Here is a 19,756-nt window from a genome sequence, read left to right as displayed (position 1 = left end):
AACACAGCATTGCAGAATCCTATAGGATTGAATGGGATGCTTTTTTTTGCATTTTCGCGGCAAAATCGCGTGATAAAGAACGCTGCAGAAACGCGAAAAAAACGCTACGTGTGAACGCAGCCTAAGGGCTATAACTTTTCTATTTTTCTAGTGATGGAGCTGTATGATAGCTTTTTTTTTTGCGGGACAAGATGACGTTTTCAGCGGTACCACGCTTATTTATATCAGTCTTTTTGATCGAGTGTTGTTCCACTTTTTGTTCGGCAGTAAGATGATAAAGCATTGTTGTTTTTTTTTTTTTTTTTGCCTTGGTTTTTTTATTTTTTTGACAGCCCCTTTGCCTGCTCCTGGAATGCTGCGATTGTGTTTTATCGCAGTGTCCTGGGGGTTAAAGTGCTGGTTGTCAGCTGTGAGAATCAGCTGACACCCGGCCGTGATCAGCTGCACTCCCCCCTGTTAGCGCGGCTGATCGCGATGGCGTACTATCCGTCCATGGGCACACGGGCCCAGGGCACATGGACTGGATAGTTTGTCAGATGTCAGAAAGGGGTTAAACTTTTAGTACCGATATCTAATTTTTTTTTTCAAGAAACTTAAAGGGAATCTGTCAGCCATATTGTGCACAGTAACCCACAGACAGTGTCAGGTTGGCACCGTTATACATTAAAATGGTACCTTGGTTGATGAAATCCGTCTTGTGGTTGATGATTAATCTTTATTTTCAGTTTTGAGTTAGAGATTCTCGTGCTCTTGGGTCCTGTGGTGCTCTGCTTTAGGTATTCATACTGTTGGCTTATAACAGGTCACTGATCCTTCAGTAACCTGCCCCCTATTTTACATACTGATTAGGCCTCTTTCACACTTCAGTTTTTTACAATCAGTCACAATCCGCCAGGTTTTGAAAAAAAACGGATCCTCAATTTTTTTTTGAGGATCCGTTTTTTTCCTCATTGACTTCCATTAATGGCGGATTGTGACGGATTGCCGTCCGTTGCATCCGTTTTTTTTGAGGATCCGCCAAAAGTTGCTGTCCGTCACCATCCTCAAAGATTTCAAAACGGAGTTTGCAACGTTTTTTTTTTGTGGCGGATCCTCCAGACACTCATTTAACCCGAAATTCTTTCTGGTTGCCGGACAACAAAAAAAATCTCTCTCTCTCTCTCTCTCTCTCTCTCTCTCTCTCTCCCTTCCTTTAAATTTCCTCATTTTCAGGATCCGTCTAAAAACGGATCCTGTGCCATGCGTTCACATCAGTTCAGAACGGATCCGCTTGTCTGCCTTTTTGGCGGATTTGATCTGATGCAAAAAACTGAAGTGTGAAAGAGGCCTTATATGTATTGAAAGAAAAAATCACATTCAGCAGGCAGGCGCTTGTGGTGCAGCATGATCGCATATATAATATGCATTACATTTTTATTTAGTCATATACATTTATTCTGGAAAAAAAATAAATCTTAAAAACGCCTGCTGCGTCTGCGCAGTAGCATCTATCAGCGATCTGATAGATGCTACTGCGCCGGCGGCGCGATTTTGCTAGAGGAAAAAAGTTTCCTCCAATATAGCGCCGCCTGCGCAGTAGCATCTATTGGATTGGTGATAGATGCTATTTCGCTTGCATGGGTGGCGCAATTTTGAAATTTTTTTTAAATAAATGTATGACTAAATAAAGCAATTTAATACATATTATAGATGCGATCATACTGCAGCAAGAAAAATAGTAATTATTTTTTTTCCAGTAAAATACTGTTTTAGCACGAAATTTATAAATTTCCACTAGGGGTTATAGGAGAAAATGGACTTGATAATTTTTTTTCTGAATGTGGCAGTACCCCGTATGTGGTTGTACACTACTGTTTAAGCACACGGCAATGATCGGATGGGAAGGAGCGCTACTTGACTTTTAGAATGAAGATTCCATTTGAATAGATTGGGGGTGCCATTAGTCGAACACCTGAGGTGCCAGAACATCAGAAACCAGAACAAATTGCCGAATATTGGAAATGTCACTGCTTAAAGATTTCATCTAGAGGTGTGGTGAGTCTTTTGAACTTGCAGATGCCTCACAGAATTTTATAACATTGGGACGTGGAAATGTAACATTTGTGGTAAAAATGTAATTTTTCTATTTCTCAGTTATGCAAGGGTTAATAGGTGAAACTGGACCCCACAAATTTATTGCACAGTTTCTCCTGAACGCAGTGATGACCCATGTGTCGTTAGAAACTACTGCTTGGTCACACGTCAGGGAAGGAAGAAGCATGATTTGGGTTTTGGAGTCTTAAAATAGTTTGCAAGCGATGTTTGCAGAGCACCTAAAAGATGTCAGAACAGCAGAAAACCCCAAAAAGTAATCCTGTTGTAGAAATTTCACCTCTCAATGAATTCATCTAGGGCTGCAATTACTATTTTGTAACATTCACACCAGGATTTTTTTTCTGGAGAATTGCAAATATGCCAGTTTAGTGCTCGTGTAGTGCCCTCATATATTGTAGCGCCCCCTTACATTGTTCCCTGTTTGTGCTTCTGGAGACATTCTCCCTGTAAATTAAGTGCTTTCTCCTTGCTACAGTAATGCCAAACATATGGCCACTAACTGTGGTTTAAGCACAGTGGGGCTCACAATGAGGGAGGATTTGGAAGCTCAGATTTCACTGGATTTTATTTGGGTGAGTGAGGTGGGAGTCGTGTTGCTTTTCCACAGTCTTTGGTCTACCCATAACCTGGGAACCCCCTATATTTCCTGGGAACTGGCTTGTACAGGATAAATTAGGGTTTTTGTTAGAAACCTTTTGGGGTACATAACATTTTTTTTCTCTTCCAGTATAAGGCTGGATCACAGACTGGGAGTTCTGTGGAAACTGTTTGAGTAAGAATACAAGGACAGAACAATGGAAAGGACACCATTGTAGGCATTTACTACAGGCCGCCTGTGCAAGTTGACTATATGGATGAACTCTTTATGCATCAAATGGCCGAGTTCTCCAAAAAATATGACATAGTAGTCATAGGACATTTCAACTATCCTGACATTTGTTGGGAATCTCTCTCAGGCAAAACTAACAGGTCAAGGAAATTCTTATCCTCTCTTGCTGACAACTTTATCTTCCAAAAGGTAGGGGAGAAAACAAGGGGAGCTGCTACCTTGGATCTAATCCTTATAAACAGGGAAAAAATGGTTGAGGAGGTAAAAGTGGCTGGGACCCTAGGAGGTAGCAACCATGCTATTTTAGAATTTTGGATAACTAGAGGAGGAAGACCTGTGAAGACTCAGACGTCAAGGTTAGATTTCAGAAAGGCAGATTTTAAGGGATTCAGAAAGAGAATTGGAGGGATCTAATGGCTGGATATCCTTTAAGGACAAAAATGTCCAGGAAGCATGGGAAATCTTGAAAATTGAAATTCTCAAAGCACAATCGTTAACAATTCCGAAAAGAGGGAAAAATAGGAAGCATTTAAGGAAACCAGGATGGATGAACACAGAACTTAAGCACATGCTAAAGAAGAAGAAAGAAATGTTTATAAAATGCAAAGAGGGAGGCATATCTAAAGAAGAATATAATGCTGTCTGCAGAACCTGCAGGGCACGAATCAGATTACTAAAGCTGACAATGAATTGAGGCTTGCAAGAGGCATCAAAAGCAATAATAAAGGAGTTTGGGGATATGTCAAAAGTAAAAGAAAAGTCAAAGATGCTATAGGATTTCTACAGGATGAAAATGATGATATGGTAAGACAGGATGTTGAGAAGGCCGAACTTTTAAATTCCTATTTTGCATCTGTTTTCTCTCAGAAAGGAAATGTAACATCAACTATTCTTCACTGTCCTACTAAGGGAATAGAAGAATCCAGGATAACTGTAAACAGAAATATAGTGAGGAAACGCTTAGCTAACCTAAATGAATTCAAGTCTCCAGGTCCAGATGAATTACACCCCAAAGTACTGAAGGAGATAGCAGAAGAAATTTTTGAACCCCTTTCCATAATCTTTGAAAATTCGTGGAGAACAGGAGAAGTCCCAGAAGACTGGAGAAGAGCAAATGTTGTTCCTATCTTCAAAAAGGGGAAGAAGGTGGACCCAGGCAACTATAGGCCGGTGAGTCTGACTTCTATACCAGGAAAGATCTTTGAACAAATTATTAAACAACATGTATGTCAGTACCTGGATAAGAATGAAGTGATTAAACAGAGTCAGCATGGGTTTGTAACTAATAAGTCATGTCAGACTAACTTAATTTCCTTCTATGACAGAATCACTGATTGGGTGGATCAGGGAAATGCTGTAGATATAGTATGTCTTGACTTCAGCAAAGCATTTGACAAAGTATCTCACACAATCCTTATTGAAAAAATGACTAAGTATGGAATGGACAAGGCAACTGTTAGGTGGATTCATAACTGGCTTAGTGATCGGAGCCAAAGAGTGGTCATAAATGGCTGCACATCCAGTTGGAAGAATGTCTCAAGTGGGGCACCACAGGGCTCTGTCCTGGGCCCTGTATTTTTCAACACCATTATCAACGATTTAGATGAAGGAATTGAGGGTAAACTGGTTAAATTTGCTGATGACATAAAGCTAGGATGGATAGCTAATACTAGAGAAGAGAGAGAGAAGATTCAAAAAGATAAACTGGAGCAGTGGGCAGCAACTAACAGAATGGTTTTTAACAGGGAAAAATGCAAAGTACTATATCTGGGCAATAAAAATGAAAAAAGCAAATACAGAATGGGAGGAATAGGGCTAAGCAACAGCACTTGTGAAAAAGACTTGGGTATACTAATAGATCACAGACTGAATATGAGTCAACAGTGTGATGCAGCAGCAAAAAAGGCAAATGCAATTCTAGGATGTATTAATAGAAGCATTCAGCCTAGATCATGTGAAGTCATTATTGCCCTCTACTCCTCTTTGGTCAGACCTCATCTGGAATACTGTGTCCAGTTTTGGGTGCCACATTTTAAAAAAGACATCAACAAACTGGAGCAAGTTCAGAAAAGAGCGACCAGAATGGTGACCGGTCTGCAAACCCTGTCTTATGAGGAAAGGTTTTAAGATTTGGGAATGTTTAGCCTGCAAAAGAGAAGACTGAGAGGAGACTTAATAACGGTCTACAAATATCTCAAGGGCTGTCACATCGCAGAAGGATCATCTTTATTCTCATTTGCACAAGGAAAAACTAGAAGCAATGGGATGAAGCTGAATGGGAGGAGACACAGATTAGATATCAGAAAAAACTTTTTGACAGTTAATGATCAATGAGTGGAACAGGCTGCCACGAGAGGTGGTGAGTTCTCCTTCAATAGAAGTCTTCAAACAGAGGCTGGACAGATATCTGTCTGGGATGATTTAGCGAATCCTGCTTTGAGCAGGGGATTGGACTAGATGGCCCAGGAGGTCCCTTCCAACTCTACGATTCTATGATTCTATGACATTCTTGTGTTCTAAACTGAGCATTTGCATCAAAGGTTCTGTATAAATCCCACAAAAATGAGATTCAAGACCCCCAACAGAATCACCCCCCATAATGAGGCAAATGAAGACACTTTGGACTTTGTTTGCCATCCAGTTGTGGTGGAATCCATCTATTTAGGCGTCCACAGAACCAGGGCTGTGGAGTCGGAGTTAGTTTTGGTTGGAGTCGGAGTCGGTAGAAATGTACCGACTCCGACTCCAGCTTTAAAAAAAAATGTATTAATATTTCATAATTGAACTTTCATATGAATTTTATAAATGTTACTCAAATATATATGTTCTATCAAACTATGAACAACAGTGATAAGCAGTTCTGCTGGAGATAGAGACATTTCTTACTTCTTGTGTGTCATTGTTCTCCACTGCCCTTATCTAATCTTATACTTGGTTAACCTCATGCTGCCCCAACCCCCCTACTTACAATGTATGAAACTGAAAGTGAAAATGTGTTGCAAATTCTTAGTAGTAAAGTTCCTCCTCTAGACTAGATCATACTAGGTGTGCGTCTTCCAAGCATCTCACAGCTGCCTGCTACTCAGAATAGGAAGACTGTAAGAAGTATTATCCTTTCAACAAACTTTGCATCAGTTAACTGTGAGTACATTAGGAATAATAACAGTATTACTGACCACTATATCAGTTGTACGACCTGGCAATAATTTTGTACAATTGTTTTTAGGAAAAACAATTGTCATTTGGATTGTGAATGCAGAATTAAAAACCTGAGAATGTCAAAGAAGCATCACATTAAATCAGCTGTATTTGAACATTTCACCATCACTCAAGATAGAAAACATTATGTCTGTCAGTGTATGACAAATGATCCAGACGAAAACACATGCTGTGAAGCCAAGATGAGTGCATATTCAGGCAAAGATAAAAATGCTCCTACCAGAGCTTCTAATCTAAAGAGACATTTACAGCGCTTTCATCCAGAAGTACTGAAAGCAGTGGATGAGAAAGACTGCATCCAAACCAATGAACCAGTGCCCAGCTCTTCCAGCCAAACAAAGGAGCAGAGAACTTTGCAGCCATCAGTTGCAAGATATTTTGTCAGTGACAAAGTTACTGTGACAATGACAGTAGATACATTTAAAAAACAGGTCATAGAGCTTGTTGTAAAGGATAGTGTGCCTATTTCATTATTTTCACGACCAGCTTTTGTGTCTGAATGGGGAAATGGCCCACAAGCTTGGTGTTTCTCTGGAGAGAGAGAGTATTAGAAAATTAGTAATCGAAGAAGCTTTTAAACAAAAGGAAGAACTTAAAAAAACTCTCAAGGGATGCTTTCTGTTTCTTAAAATGGATGCCTGCAGTGAAATATTTTGCCATCAATGTCCAATTTGTTTGTGACAAAAATGAAATAGTTACCAAGACATTGGCAGTAAAAGACACCAAAGCTCATCACACCAGTGGGTTTCTCCAGGTCTTGGTGGAAAAGGTTCTGCAAGACTATGAACTTAAAAAAGAGCAAGTTCTTTCTGTCGTAACTGACAATGCTTCAAATATGATAAGTGCTATTAAGCTAATGAATGAGAGTAATGATGGTGACCAGCAGCTAGAAGAACATTCTGGGTCCACAGACACAGAAATGTTTGAAATAGAGGAACACAGCATTGTAACTGAGGAGCAAACTGAAGTTGCTTCAGATGAACAGCAACATGATAGTTTAGATGATCTTGTTGAAACTGTGTCAATATGTTCTTTCATTCATCACATGCTCTGCGTTGTGCATACGCTACAGCTGGCTATAAGAGACAGTCTGCAAGAAGGACATGCTGCTGCACTGATTGGCAAGGTGAGAAAATTGGCTACTGTTGCCAGAACCCCTAAAGTTGACTCAATTTTGAAGAGACGTGCTGGAAAAGGGGCAATTATTGATCAAGCCACACGATGGGGCAGTACTTAATGATTCAGCGCTTGGTTGAACTGAAAACCTTTCTTGTAGACATGGCTAACCCTCAACTGACGCTAAATGAAAGTCAGTGGAATCAGGTGACTGAGCTGGAAAAATTGCTAGAGCACCCATTTACAGTGACTAAAAAATTACAAGCAGAGGACTTAACTCCAGGTATTTTCTTAAAGGAGTGGAAGAACCTGATATTTCGCCTGTCCCAAAGAGGAGGGTTAATTGCAAGTGGCATTGCTACATCAATGAAACGGAGAGAGGAGCTACTATTACAAAATAACATTCTTTTGGCAGCTGTTTATGTAGACCCAATGCATCGGATTCTTCTAGATGATCAACAGCTAAGTAAAGGAAAAGAAGCTCTGTTTGAAATAGCAGTAAGGATGAAAGGGTTGCAGAACAGTCAAGAGGAACAAGAAGAATTTGGTCGTCCTGCCACATCTTCACCCTCATCATCAACTGATGAAAAATTTAATTTCGAAAAATATTTGGATCACAGGGACCGTGCAAAGCGTTCCCGCATAGAAGAAGAGTCATCCCCATCAAGGAACACAGCCAGTACATTTCAGCAGAATTTTTCATGTGCACTAAAAGAAATTGAGAAATTTGACCGTTCATCAAAAATAAACAGTGCAACAAGCGATTCCTCTGTATCCTGACATTGTCAGAGATGTTGCCCGAGTGGTTACTGCTTTGCCACCAACACAAGTTAGTGTAGAGAGGTTGTTCTCTGCTCTCAAAATAATTAGATCAGATTTGAGGGCATCCATGAAGGAGGATCTGACAGAGGCAATACTTTTTCTGAGGACTAATTTATAGATTTCTTCTTATTAACTGCATAAAAGTGTTTATTGCATATTTACTTACAGTTTAGAAAAGTTTATAAAAGTTATTTGCTATGTTCTAATTGTAAAATAATAAATGTAGTTTTTGCTCTAAGTGGTCTGATTACTTATATGATGGTGAGAAACTGAATAAGCACGATGTTTAATATTTTACAACAGTAAATTTGTTGTTATGAATTGGCCATTTATGAAGGAGTCGGAGTCGGAGCCTGATAAAATCCAGGAGTCGGAGTCGCAACTGTGGCTTACCGACTCCACAGCCCTGCACAGAACTGGGGTCAACCACACTTGTGCGCTAAAAAGTCGTCTAAAATGATGGGACACCACCGGAACAGATGCAAAACACAAGCCGCGGAGACACCATCACGTGTTTCTCAATGCAAGCAATGACTAGCCAGGTCTTTCCCCGGGAAGGAACAACCACGGGAAGGGCAGTCTCCAATGAAGGAAACCACCTATGCCAAAACATGGTATCCATCCACAGACAGCTGTTTCGGGGTATTGCCCCTCATCAGTGTGGAGTAGGAAACTGGCTAGTAGGAGCAATGCCTAGTAAAAGACTGAAAAATGAGGATGAATGAACTCATGGAGATCAACATCCAACACTGCGGAGACACCATCACATGTTTCTCAACGCAGTGATTCTAGAGCAATGCCCCCATCCCTTATGGGAAATATGCAAAAACACAAGCCGCGGAGACACCATCACGTGTTTCTCAACGCAAGCAATGACTAGCCAGGTCTTTCCCCGGGAAGGAACAACCACGGGAAGGGCAGTCTCCAATGAAGGAAACCACCTATGCCAAAACATGGTATTCATCCACAGACAGCTGTTTCGGGGTATTGCCCCTCATCAGTGTGGAGTAGGAAACTGGCTAGTAGGAGCAATGCCTAGTAAAAGACTGTAAAAAATGAGGATGAATGAACTCATGGAGATCAACATCCAACACTGCGGAGACACCATCACATGTTTCTCAACGCAGTGATTCTAGAGCAATGCCCCCATTCCTACTCCACACTGATGAGGGGCAATACCCCGAAACAGCTGTCTGTGGATGGATACCATGTTTTGGCATAGGTGGTTTCCTTCATTGGAGACTGCCCTTCCCGTGGGTGTTCCTTCCCGGGGAAAGACCTGGCTAGTCATTGCTTGCGTTGAGAAACACGTGATGGTGTCTCCGCGGCTTGTGTTTTGCATGTTTTTGCATATTTCCCATAAGGGATGGGGGCATTGCTCTAGAATCACTGCGTTGAGAAACATGTGATGGTGTCTCTGCAGTGTTGAATGTTGATCTCCATGAGTTCATTCATCCTCATTTTTCACACCACCGGAACAGAGACCAGACTGAGTCCAAAGTGTCTCCATCTGCCCCATTACAGTGAGTGTTTCTGTCAGGGGTTTTGTCTGAATCTTAGTTTTTGGGATTTGCAGAAAAACGCCGATGTAAGCGCTCAGTGGAGAGCGCAGGACAAATGATTTGAGCCTTGTTCTGATTTTTGGGTGGTAGAATGTGCAAGTAGACAGCAGTACAAGCATAGTTCTTATTCTTACTTTTGTGCGGATTTATTCTTTGTCTGTGAAAATATAATATATATATATATATATATATATATAAAATATATGTTTTGCGAATATCACACAGTAAAAAAAAAATAGTATATTTTGTTACCATCTCCTGAGAGATGTTCCTTTTTTATTTTTTGGCGAACAGAGTTGTATTGGGGCTTACTTTTTGCGCAATGAGTTGGAAAATTTCTTGGCACCATTTTGGGGCACAACTTTTTTTTTATCACTTTTTTATTTAGATTATTTAGACACAGAATGAACAAAAAACTACAATTCAATTATTTTTATTTTTGCGCTGTTCACCGTTCAGTAAAAGTGATAAGATCGATTTGTTTGTTGGTTCAGTACGATTACAGCGATACAAGTTATCTTTTTTGTTAGTTTTTAGTGTGTGAAAGTAGTAAAACCTATGTTACAAAATTAATTTGTTTTTACATCGTCATATTACAGAAAGCTGCAACTTTTATTTATTTTTTTTTTTCCAAATGACCCATATCAGGGTTTGTTTTTTGTTGGACGGTTTGGCGTTTTAATTTATACCATTGTTTTTACATATGTCATTTAGATCACTTTGTATTCAATTTTTTTGTGTCCGGGTGATGGAAAAGGTGTCACTGTTGGCATTTTGTATTTTTTTTTTTTTTTTTTCTTTCGATTGTCACCGTACAGGATAAATAACATACCAGTTTTTATAGATCGAGTTGTTCCGGATGCAACGATGCCAATGCGTACTGTTTTTTCTTTTTCTTTTTGTTTTTACACAAATGGTGCATTTTTAGTGGCGAAGGGACTTTTTTTGATTTGTGAGCAATGTTTTTTTTTTGGTTGTTTACCTGTTTACACATGCATAATTTTTTTTTTACTTTTCACATATTCCCACTGTGGGACATAAATATTTTTTACTTTGATCGCTCGTCCCATGCATTGCAGAACCAGTGTATTACAGTGCATGAAACCTTTTTAATACACCAATACGTCCCATTTAAAGTTACTAAATTATGATAGTACCGTAAATACCTACTCCAAAATATCAAGATAAATCAAACCACAAAATCCCTGCTCAAAGTATAACACGGGAAAGATGAGTAAAACTGGATATAAATGGGCAAAATCATTTTTTATTGAATCACAAGCGATGATAAAAATACAGTAATAAAAATAAGAAAGATGCAGAAAAAGAAAGGGCGGGACATAGGACTTTAAAAGTTGTATAAATTGCTGCCTGGTAAATGGCACAATGACAACCAGACAATTAGTTCCAACGAGGTCCAAAAAAGCCAAACCCAAAGGAATTGCATGTTATATGCTGTAGCCCCGAAACCAAATTTCAAACCAACCTTTAGTAAATAATAGTATATAAATTGAATATGGACCTACAGCACACACACTACCGATTTAGCAAAGGCATGGGATAAATATAAAATTACACTCCTAATACCACACTCAAAATAGTATGTATAACCCCAGTCATTGTAAAGCAATCATAGACACTCAACATGGCTCTTAATGAGAGCTTTAATATGCTTGAGTGTTTGAGCTGAACCTCTTATGCCTACAAAAAATAACGCACAGTGGCATTATGTAAATTAAAGATGGTGGTCAAAATGCCATTACCTGGATCCTGGCAACGTAATGAAGGATGAAGTGGGAGTCCCGTCCCTCTGCCCCGACTTGCACGTTTCGCACTGCTTCTTCGGGTGGTACAAGAAACCTGTCAGTGACTCGCTGACAGAGCCTGTGCGACCCGGCTTAGGACTGGAACTGACAGGCCACCGTAACCTGGGGTCATCAGATAACCTCAAGGCACCATGGCAACAATTGACACCCATGATTACGATCACAGGGGTCAATCCTGCCATGAGGGTTCTTTTAACCACTTGGAACCGCATGTCTATTTGATATCGGTACTTAAGGGGTTAATCGGAATTTGTTACAAAGCCGTCCAAGGCTGAACCTGCAGGGTGTCAGCTGTCACCTAGTGGGAATTGTGCCTGCGGGAGGGGGGGCTGTTTTCACTTATTCCTTGGCTGTCGTTTTAAAGCATATTGGCGAGATCGTTAAGGGGTTAAGTCACTGGCATGAATAGAACACTAAACAAAATTGGTGGTAATCCCAATCACTGGTTTTCAGAGGCCTGTGCCATGATGTAGTTGGCAATAAAGAAATAGACGCAGAATTCCGAGCTGCTGCCATCATATCACATTCTTGAACGCTGCCCTTAAGTATCCCCTGCTGTATTCCAAATATATGTGAGGCAGTAATCCAAAACCTTTCTGTCATGCACTTAATATGCAATGTGCTCTGTGTGTTCTACCATATATACGCTTAGAAGATCTAATCAATGCCTGTTGTCAAAATTCTGCTGCTGTCAGATGATGAATGCCACAGAACCACGGTTCTCATGTAGGACGTAGGCTAATAAGTTAATACATGGTATTGCTTCTCTAAAATTGTACCCAACACAAAGCAAATCTGTCTTCTGGCTTTGCCCCCTAATCTGAGAGCAGCATAAGTTCGAGTCAAAGATCCTGTTTCCAGCAATGTATCATCTATATGACTGCTTGCTGTAGGTTTGAAAATCTGGTGATTAAAACAGTGCTTTTATTACTAGAGAACTAGTAAACCTGCTACCAACCTCGCCCCACCACTGATTGTCAGCTTTTTTTTGTACACTGCATAGGCAGAAAGCTGACAATCCATGGTGTGGGTGGGGTTACACAGAGCTGAACATGCAGAGAACTGGTAGATCTACAGCAGATAAAACTGTGATTTTTATTAAAACTGCCGTAAGCATCCCAGTAAGTGATACACAACTGGAATCTGTGTCTGCTCCTACATCATGTTGCTTTCAGTTGGGTTATTAAAAGCCTGTTGACAAATTCCCTTTTTAAAAGGTTGTGGCAAGTTTATTAACGGATAACTTAATAATCTCTGGTCTGTTCTGACCACTTGGACACCCACTGATATTGACTGAGCCTGTCTGAATGAAGGAGGTAAGACATCAAGAGTTCGCATCCCTGCATAGGTTGGAGTCCCAGCAGTTAGACTCTTGAAGATCAGCAATTTGTTCCTTAACCTATTGATACGGGGTAGCATAATTGGTAAAACCCCTCCAATGAAATGTTGTAGGGCCAAGTTCTATCACCTCTGGTTCCTTACCCTTCTACGGGGAAGACAGCGGTTACATTGACATGCTTGATATTTCAGATCCACAGTGCAGATCAATTTACTCTTCGAACATCTTTTTAGGTGTGTACATTAGATTTCTTAAAGTCTCGGGCACAAAGCTAGTACTGTAAAATGCTGCCAATTTTTCCATTGGGAATGTACGCTACATGTGAATGTATTCCATTCTTTACACCTTGCTCTTACAAGCAGTGAATATAATTGCAATGAAGATACAAAAAATAACTTAAAATATTCCTTCTGCGATTTCTCTACAAAGATATCATTCAGAGAGATGAGTCGCCAATGGAGGCAGAAATTGGGGGCCTGAGGCAAAGCAGAAGCCAGTGCTTACAACGTGGAGATTTTGAGCTGTCGGATGTGTTCTATTTCTCCAAAAAAGGGTTTGAAGCCATTGTAGACGATGATGTCACCCAGAGATTCTCCTCAGAAGAGCTCATCTCATGGAATCTTCTGACAAGGACAAACCACAACTTCCAGTATCTCAGTCTTCGTGTGTCGATTATTTGGGTGCTCGGTGTTTTTGTACGGTACTGCATTCTCCTACCACTACGGTAAGATGTTGCTTACTTTTATTTATATGTATTCTTCCTTTCCTTGGCGATATCGGGGCTTAAAGATGTGTTACTTTCCATTATGGTGTGGCCCATCCATTGCATCTCCTACTACTGACAAGTGAACCTTTCCAGTACTGGTCTTTTATATTTACTTTTCACCTTTTTTTGTTGTAATTTTTGCTGCAGAACAGTATTTCCCACATTATAATAGATACAGTTAGGTCCATATATATTTGGACAGAGACAACATTTTTCTAATTTTGGTTCTAGACATTACCACAATGAATTTTAAACAAAACAATTTAGATGCAGTTGAAGTTCAGACTTTCAGCTTTCATTTGAGGGTATCCACATTAAAATTGGATGAAGTGTTTAAGAGTTTCAGCTCCTTAACATGTGCCACCCTGTTTTTAAAGGGACCAAAAGTAATTGGACAATTGACTCCAAGGCTATTTCATGGACAGGTGTGGGCAATCCCTTGGTATGTCATTCTCAATTAAGCAGATAAAAGGCCTGGAGTGGATTTGAGGTGTGGTGCTTGCATTTGGAAGGTTTTGCTGTGAAACAAACATGCGGTCAAAGGAGCTCGCCACACAGGTGAAACAAGCCATCCTTAAGCTGCAAAAACAGAAAAAACCCATCCAAGAAATTGCTACAACATTAGGAGTGGCAAAATCTACAGTTTGGTACATCCTGAGAAAGAAAGAAAGCACTGGTGAACTCATCAATGCAAAAAGACCTGGGTGACATGCAAGACAACAGTGGTGGATGATCGCAGAATAATCTCCATGGTGAAGAGAAACCCCTTCACAACAGCCAACCAAGTGAACAACACTCTCCAGGAGGTAGGCGAATCAATATCCAAATCTACCATAAAGAGAAGACTGCATGAAAGTAAATACAGAGGGTTCACTGCACGATGCAAGCCACTCATAAGCATCAAGAATCAAAAGGCTAGACTGGACTTTGCTAAAAAAACATCTAAAACAAAACCAGCACAGTTCTGGAAGAACTTTCTGTGGACAGATGAAACCAAGATAAACCTCTACCAGAATGATGGAAAGAGAAAAGTATGGCGAAGGCGTGGTACAGCTCATGATCCAAAGCATACCACATCATCTGCAAAACACGGCGGAGGCAGTGTGATGGCTTGGGCATGCATGGCTGCCAGTGGCACTGGGTCACTAGTGTTTGTTGATGTGACACAGGACAGAAGCAGCCGAATGAATTCTGAGGTATTCAGAGCCATACTGTGTGCTCAGATCCAGTCAAACTGATTGGTCGTCGTTTCATACTACAGATGGACAATGACCCAAAACATAAAGCCAAAGCAACCCAGGAGTTTATTAAAGCAAAGAAGTGGAATATTCTTGAATGGCGAAGTCAGTCACCTGATCTCAACCCAATTGAGCATGCATGTCACTTGTTAAAGACTAAACTTCAGACAGGCCACAAACAAACAGCAACTGAAAACCACCGCAGTGAAGGCCTGGCAGAGTATCAAAAAGGAGGAAACACAGCGTCTGGTGATGTCCATGAGTTCAAGACTTCAGGCAGTCATTGCCAATGAAGGGTTTTCAACCAAGTACTAGAAATGAACATTTTATTTACAATTATTTCATCTGTCCAATTACTTTTGGTCCCTTTAAAAATAGGGTGGCACATGTTAAGGAGCTGAAACTCCTAAACCCTTCATCCAATTTTAATGTGGATACCCTCAAATGAAAGCTGAAAGTCTGAACTTCACCTGCATCTGAATTGTTTTGTTTAAAATTCATTGTGATAATGTCTAGAACCAAAATTAGAAAAATGTTCTCTGTCCAAATATATATGGACCTAACTATGTACTGTGAATTAAGGAATTTTAAGCCTGCAACATATTTCATCCAGTGTCATGGTAAAATTATCTATAAAGACCATCAAGTGTTGGTATCGGTGCATTCTCATGTCTAGACGCGGTGTTCTAGCACGGGGAGTTAAATATTGGCAACAAGCTATAAAGGAATAGCAGATTATCCACTTCCCTTCACAGCCAAAATACACCATCGTGACCAAACCCCATTTGTCAAATCTGACAATATGTTGACTTATGTGGCAGTAACTTTAGAATGGTTCTACAGATCTCCGTGTTTCTGACATTTTTCACGACACATTGTGTTATATATTGATAGTTGCAATTTTTGGTGTTTATTTCTGACAGCATGGTGGCTCAGTCGATAGCACTGCAGCCTTGCAGTGCTCGGGTCCTGGGTTCGAATCCCACCAAGTACAACATCTGCAAGGAGTTTGTATGTTCTCCCCATGTTTGCATGGGTTTCCTCCGGGTACTCCAGTTTCCTCCCACATTCCAAAGACAAGGAATTTAGATTGTGAGCCCCATCGGGGACAGTGATGATGTGTGCAAATTGCAAAGCACTGTGGAATATGTTGGCGCTATATAAAAATAAAGATTATTATGACAAAAAAATCGCAAGGTTATAAAAAATTTGGAAAAATAAGCAATTTTCAAGTCTGTCATTGAAAATAGTCTTCCTTCACAACATTGAACCATGGTAAATGTTTATTCATTTTTAATTGTCCTTTCTTATAGGATGTTAGTAGGCTTAAAAGTTTTGGGAACCATTTTAACAACTCCTAGGAAATGTACCGTAATTCTGAATTGGTTTATATCATAAGAGGCTCATATCATAAAAACACTCAATAAATGCCTCCATTTTATAAACTACACCCTTTCAAAGAATTCAAAGCAGAATTCAGGATGTTTGTGACCTTATTGGTTGTTTCAGAGGAATTATACCAAAGTAGATGTGAATTTTTTTTTTTTCTGATATTCAATCTTAATCCACTTTTTTGTAACATAGCAGGTGTCAACAATGAAGCATTACTTAAGATGTGTTACCCCTGGCAGTTTTTAAAAATATCCTATATGTGGCAACAAACTACTATCGGGCTTGGAAGACGGTGCACCAATTGGCTTTTTGAGCTCAGATTCTTTTAGCATAGTTTGCGAATGTCACATAGCATTTGCAGAGACTCTAAGGTTCCAGAATAGCAAAACCTCCCCAAAAGTGGTCCTATTTTGGAAACTACACACATTTTAAAGAATTCAAGTAAGGTTTTAGTTATCATTTTGGCCAGACAGATTTTTCACCGGATTTTCGAGAGAGAGTTTTGCTACATTGTTTTTTTGAGTGCCTTAAGGCAAGGCCATATTTACAATTAGATATAGGAGACCGTGTTCCCTCTTTTTTTTTTTTTTCAATTGATTTTTTTTAAACGCCTCTTCTTTGCTTCCTGCTATAGTTGATAAAATTGGCATGTTTTTTTGAGGGGGAGATTAGGATAAGAGAAGCAGAGAGATGGGATGATAAACTATGCTCCACTCTCTCATTCTTTGTCTGCATTGATGTGAACGCAGTTTGGCAGAGCAGCTGTTAAGAGGCATCCATCTAATCGGAAGCTGTGCCCTTATGCTTATTTTTGTAAGTTAGGCCTCGTTCCCACGATGAGCATTTGGTAAAGTCTTCGATGTTGCATTTTTTTTTCTACAATCCAGGTAAGTAGATGAACAAGTGTCAATCGGTACCGGAACCCAATGAAACGTCAGTTTGACCCGCTCCTCTACATCCATGTATAATCTTTTCAAACAAAGAATAGTTTTTATCATCAGACACCGAGTGTCACCCATTCACTTACTGGGATTTCTTTAGATGCTGTTCGTCTGGCGTGACGCACCTGTTGTTCCTGAAGCTGATTGGCTTCAGTCAATTTTGTGGGGTTGCAATAAGGCACGCCAGTTTAAATGGTGCCGGTGATTTCCTTTCTTTTGTTTTCTTCATAATCTCTGCACCCGTCAGGTAAATTCGGTTACTTGTATATTTTACATGTGTTTTTCATGCTGAAGTTTGTCTTTTTGTTTTGTAACATTTTAAATAAAGCTGCTTTTGTTTTTGACACTTCTGGTATCTGAATCTGACAAAACTTTGATACACATGCAATCCACACATGATTGTATTTGGTATGTTTCCACAGCAGAAACGCACTAAAACACGTGTTTTTTTCCTGCAAATTTTCTGCTTCAAATGCAATTTAATGGAAAGTCCTCACATAAATCTCAGCGTACCCACAAGAAAAATCAACATGTTGTTAAATACACACCGCAAATCAGTTTACGCAGCATAAAAAAGCAGAGTGGCCATGACATTTCTTGAAGTCCCATCCTCTTTGTTAGGGTACCGTTACACTTGACGACGCACCAGTGATCCCGGCAACGATACAACCTGGTAAGGATCGCTGGTACATCGCTAAATGGTCGCTAGTAAGCTGTCAAACAGGCATATTTACCCAACGTCGCAGCAACGATCCGGTGATCTGTTTAACGACCTTGGCAGTCATTGGGACCTTGTCACACAGCAGCGATTCTGACGACTCCCGCCTGCGTCCATGATTTCTGTGTCGCTAACGAGGTCGCTCATCGGTTTGAACCACAGCGATGCATGCTGGCCAGCGGGACACCAGCAATCAAAAAATGGCCCAGGACATTCGAGCACGATCAGCGACATCGCAGCGGGGGCCTGGTCGCCGCTACATGTCTCACATAGCGAGATCGCTGTTGCTTCACAAAATTGGTGACGCTTCGGCGATCTCGCTAACAATCTCGCTATGTGAGACGGGGCCTTAGAACTGTGAGATGCTGCATTTTTTGCTCCGCAATAATATGTAGCGTCAAAAACCCATTGTAGAAAGTTAAGCTTGCAGTCTGACTGTTCAATGAGTGATAGTGTATATGTACACTGTAATATTGATTGTGTGTACACTAAGCTGATTTTCAGGTGTTCCTTCTCTGATGCAAGGAAACAGCATTGCTGATTGGTCCCATCACACCAGGTGTAGTCAGCAGAATGTTTGCAGCGCTGTGCTATCTGAGTGCGAGCTGAACGTTTGCTTTCACAGATTGGCAGTAAATTGTTTCTTAGGCTATGGTCACACTATCCGTATTTGGTCAGTATTTTACATCACTATTTGTAAGCCAAAACCAGGTGAGGAACAATCATAGAAAAAGTATAATAGAAACATATGCACCAATTCTGGATTTTTCACCCATTCCTGGTTTTGGCTTACAAATACTGATGTGAAATACTGACTAAATATTGATAGTATGACCATAGCCTTAGCCAAAAAAAAACTTTATACAGCTGATGCATTCACACATTGTTTTTAACCCATTTCTGACATTGGGTATAAATGTACGTTGATGTTGGACTCCCTCACTTTGATGTGGACTCCAGCGGTGAGCCCACATCTTTCCCAGCACGTCAGCTGTTTTGAACAGCTGACATGTGCCCAGAACATCCGTGGGTGGATTCGCAATCCATCCGCGTCTATTAACTCGTTAAATTCCGTTGTCAAACTGACAATGGCATTTAACATGCGCTTCTGGCAATCGTGACGGAAATCCACCCATTGGTGACCCCCGTCACGTGATCGCGGGTCACCATGACAACCAGAGGTCTCCTGCAGACCACTATAGTTGTCACTGCTGGATTCCTATGAGCTGCATCATTGCATTAAAATGCAATAACGGGCGATCAAAAGATCGTATCTGCACTAAAATGGTATCATTGAAAATGTCAGCTCAGCATGCAAAACATGAGTCGTCTCCCAATCCAAGATCATGAAATATGGAGATGCTACGGGTATCGGAAAATTGCACAATTTTTTTTAACCCCTGCATGAACAAGCCTATTTTGACCTTAATGACCAGGCCATTTTTTGCAATTCTGACCAGTGTCCCTTTATGAGGTAATAACTCAGGAACGCTTCCAACGGATCCTAGCGATTCTGAGATTGTTTCTTCGTGACATATTGGGCTTCATGTTAGTGGTAAATTTAGGTCGATAATTTTTGCGTTTATTTGTGAAAAAATCAGAAATTTGGCGAAAATTTTGAAAATTTTGCAATTTTCAAATTTTGCATTTTTATTCTGTTAAACCAGAGAGTTATGTGACACAAAATAGTTACTAAATAACATTTCCCACATGTCTACTTTACATCAGCACAATTTTGGAAACATAATATTTTTTTGTTAGGAAGTTATAAGGGTTAAAAGTTGACCAGCCATTTCTCATTTTTACAATAAAATTTACAAAACCATTTTTTTTATGGACCACCTCACATTTGAAGTCACTTTGAGGGGTCTATATGGCAGAAAATACCCAAAAG

The 19,756-nt window shown here is 40.1% G+C and overlaps 1 protein-coding gene across 1 annotated transcript in view; it reads left to right on the top strand.

Annotated features, from left to right (window-relative positions):
* The window catches only part of GPAT3 (glycerol-3-phosphate acyltransferase 3), a 152,785-nt gene that overhangs the window by 88,121 nt on the left and 44,908 nt on the right, over positions 1–19,756 (top strand). Inside the window, exon 3 of the mRNA XM_073541745.1 lies at positions 13,237–13,531. Coding sequence (XP_073397846.1) covers positions 13,237–13,531 — 295 coding nt within the window. The remainder of the gene's footprint in view (positions 1–13,236; positions 13,532–19,756) is intronic.

This window comes from Dendrobates tinctorius, unplaced genomic scaffold (genome assembly GCF_039654945.1).
Source record: "Dendrobates tinctorius isolate UK_male_01 unplaced genomic scaffold, ASM3965494v1 ptg000011l, whole genome shotgun sequence".
Taxonomy (NCBI): Eukaryota; Metazoa; Chordata; class Amphibia; order Anura; family Dendrobatidae; genus Dendrobates; species Dendrobates tinctorius.
This window is presented reverse-complemented; position numbering and strand designations above follow the sequence as displayed.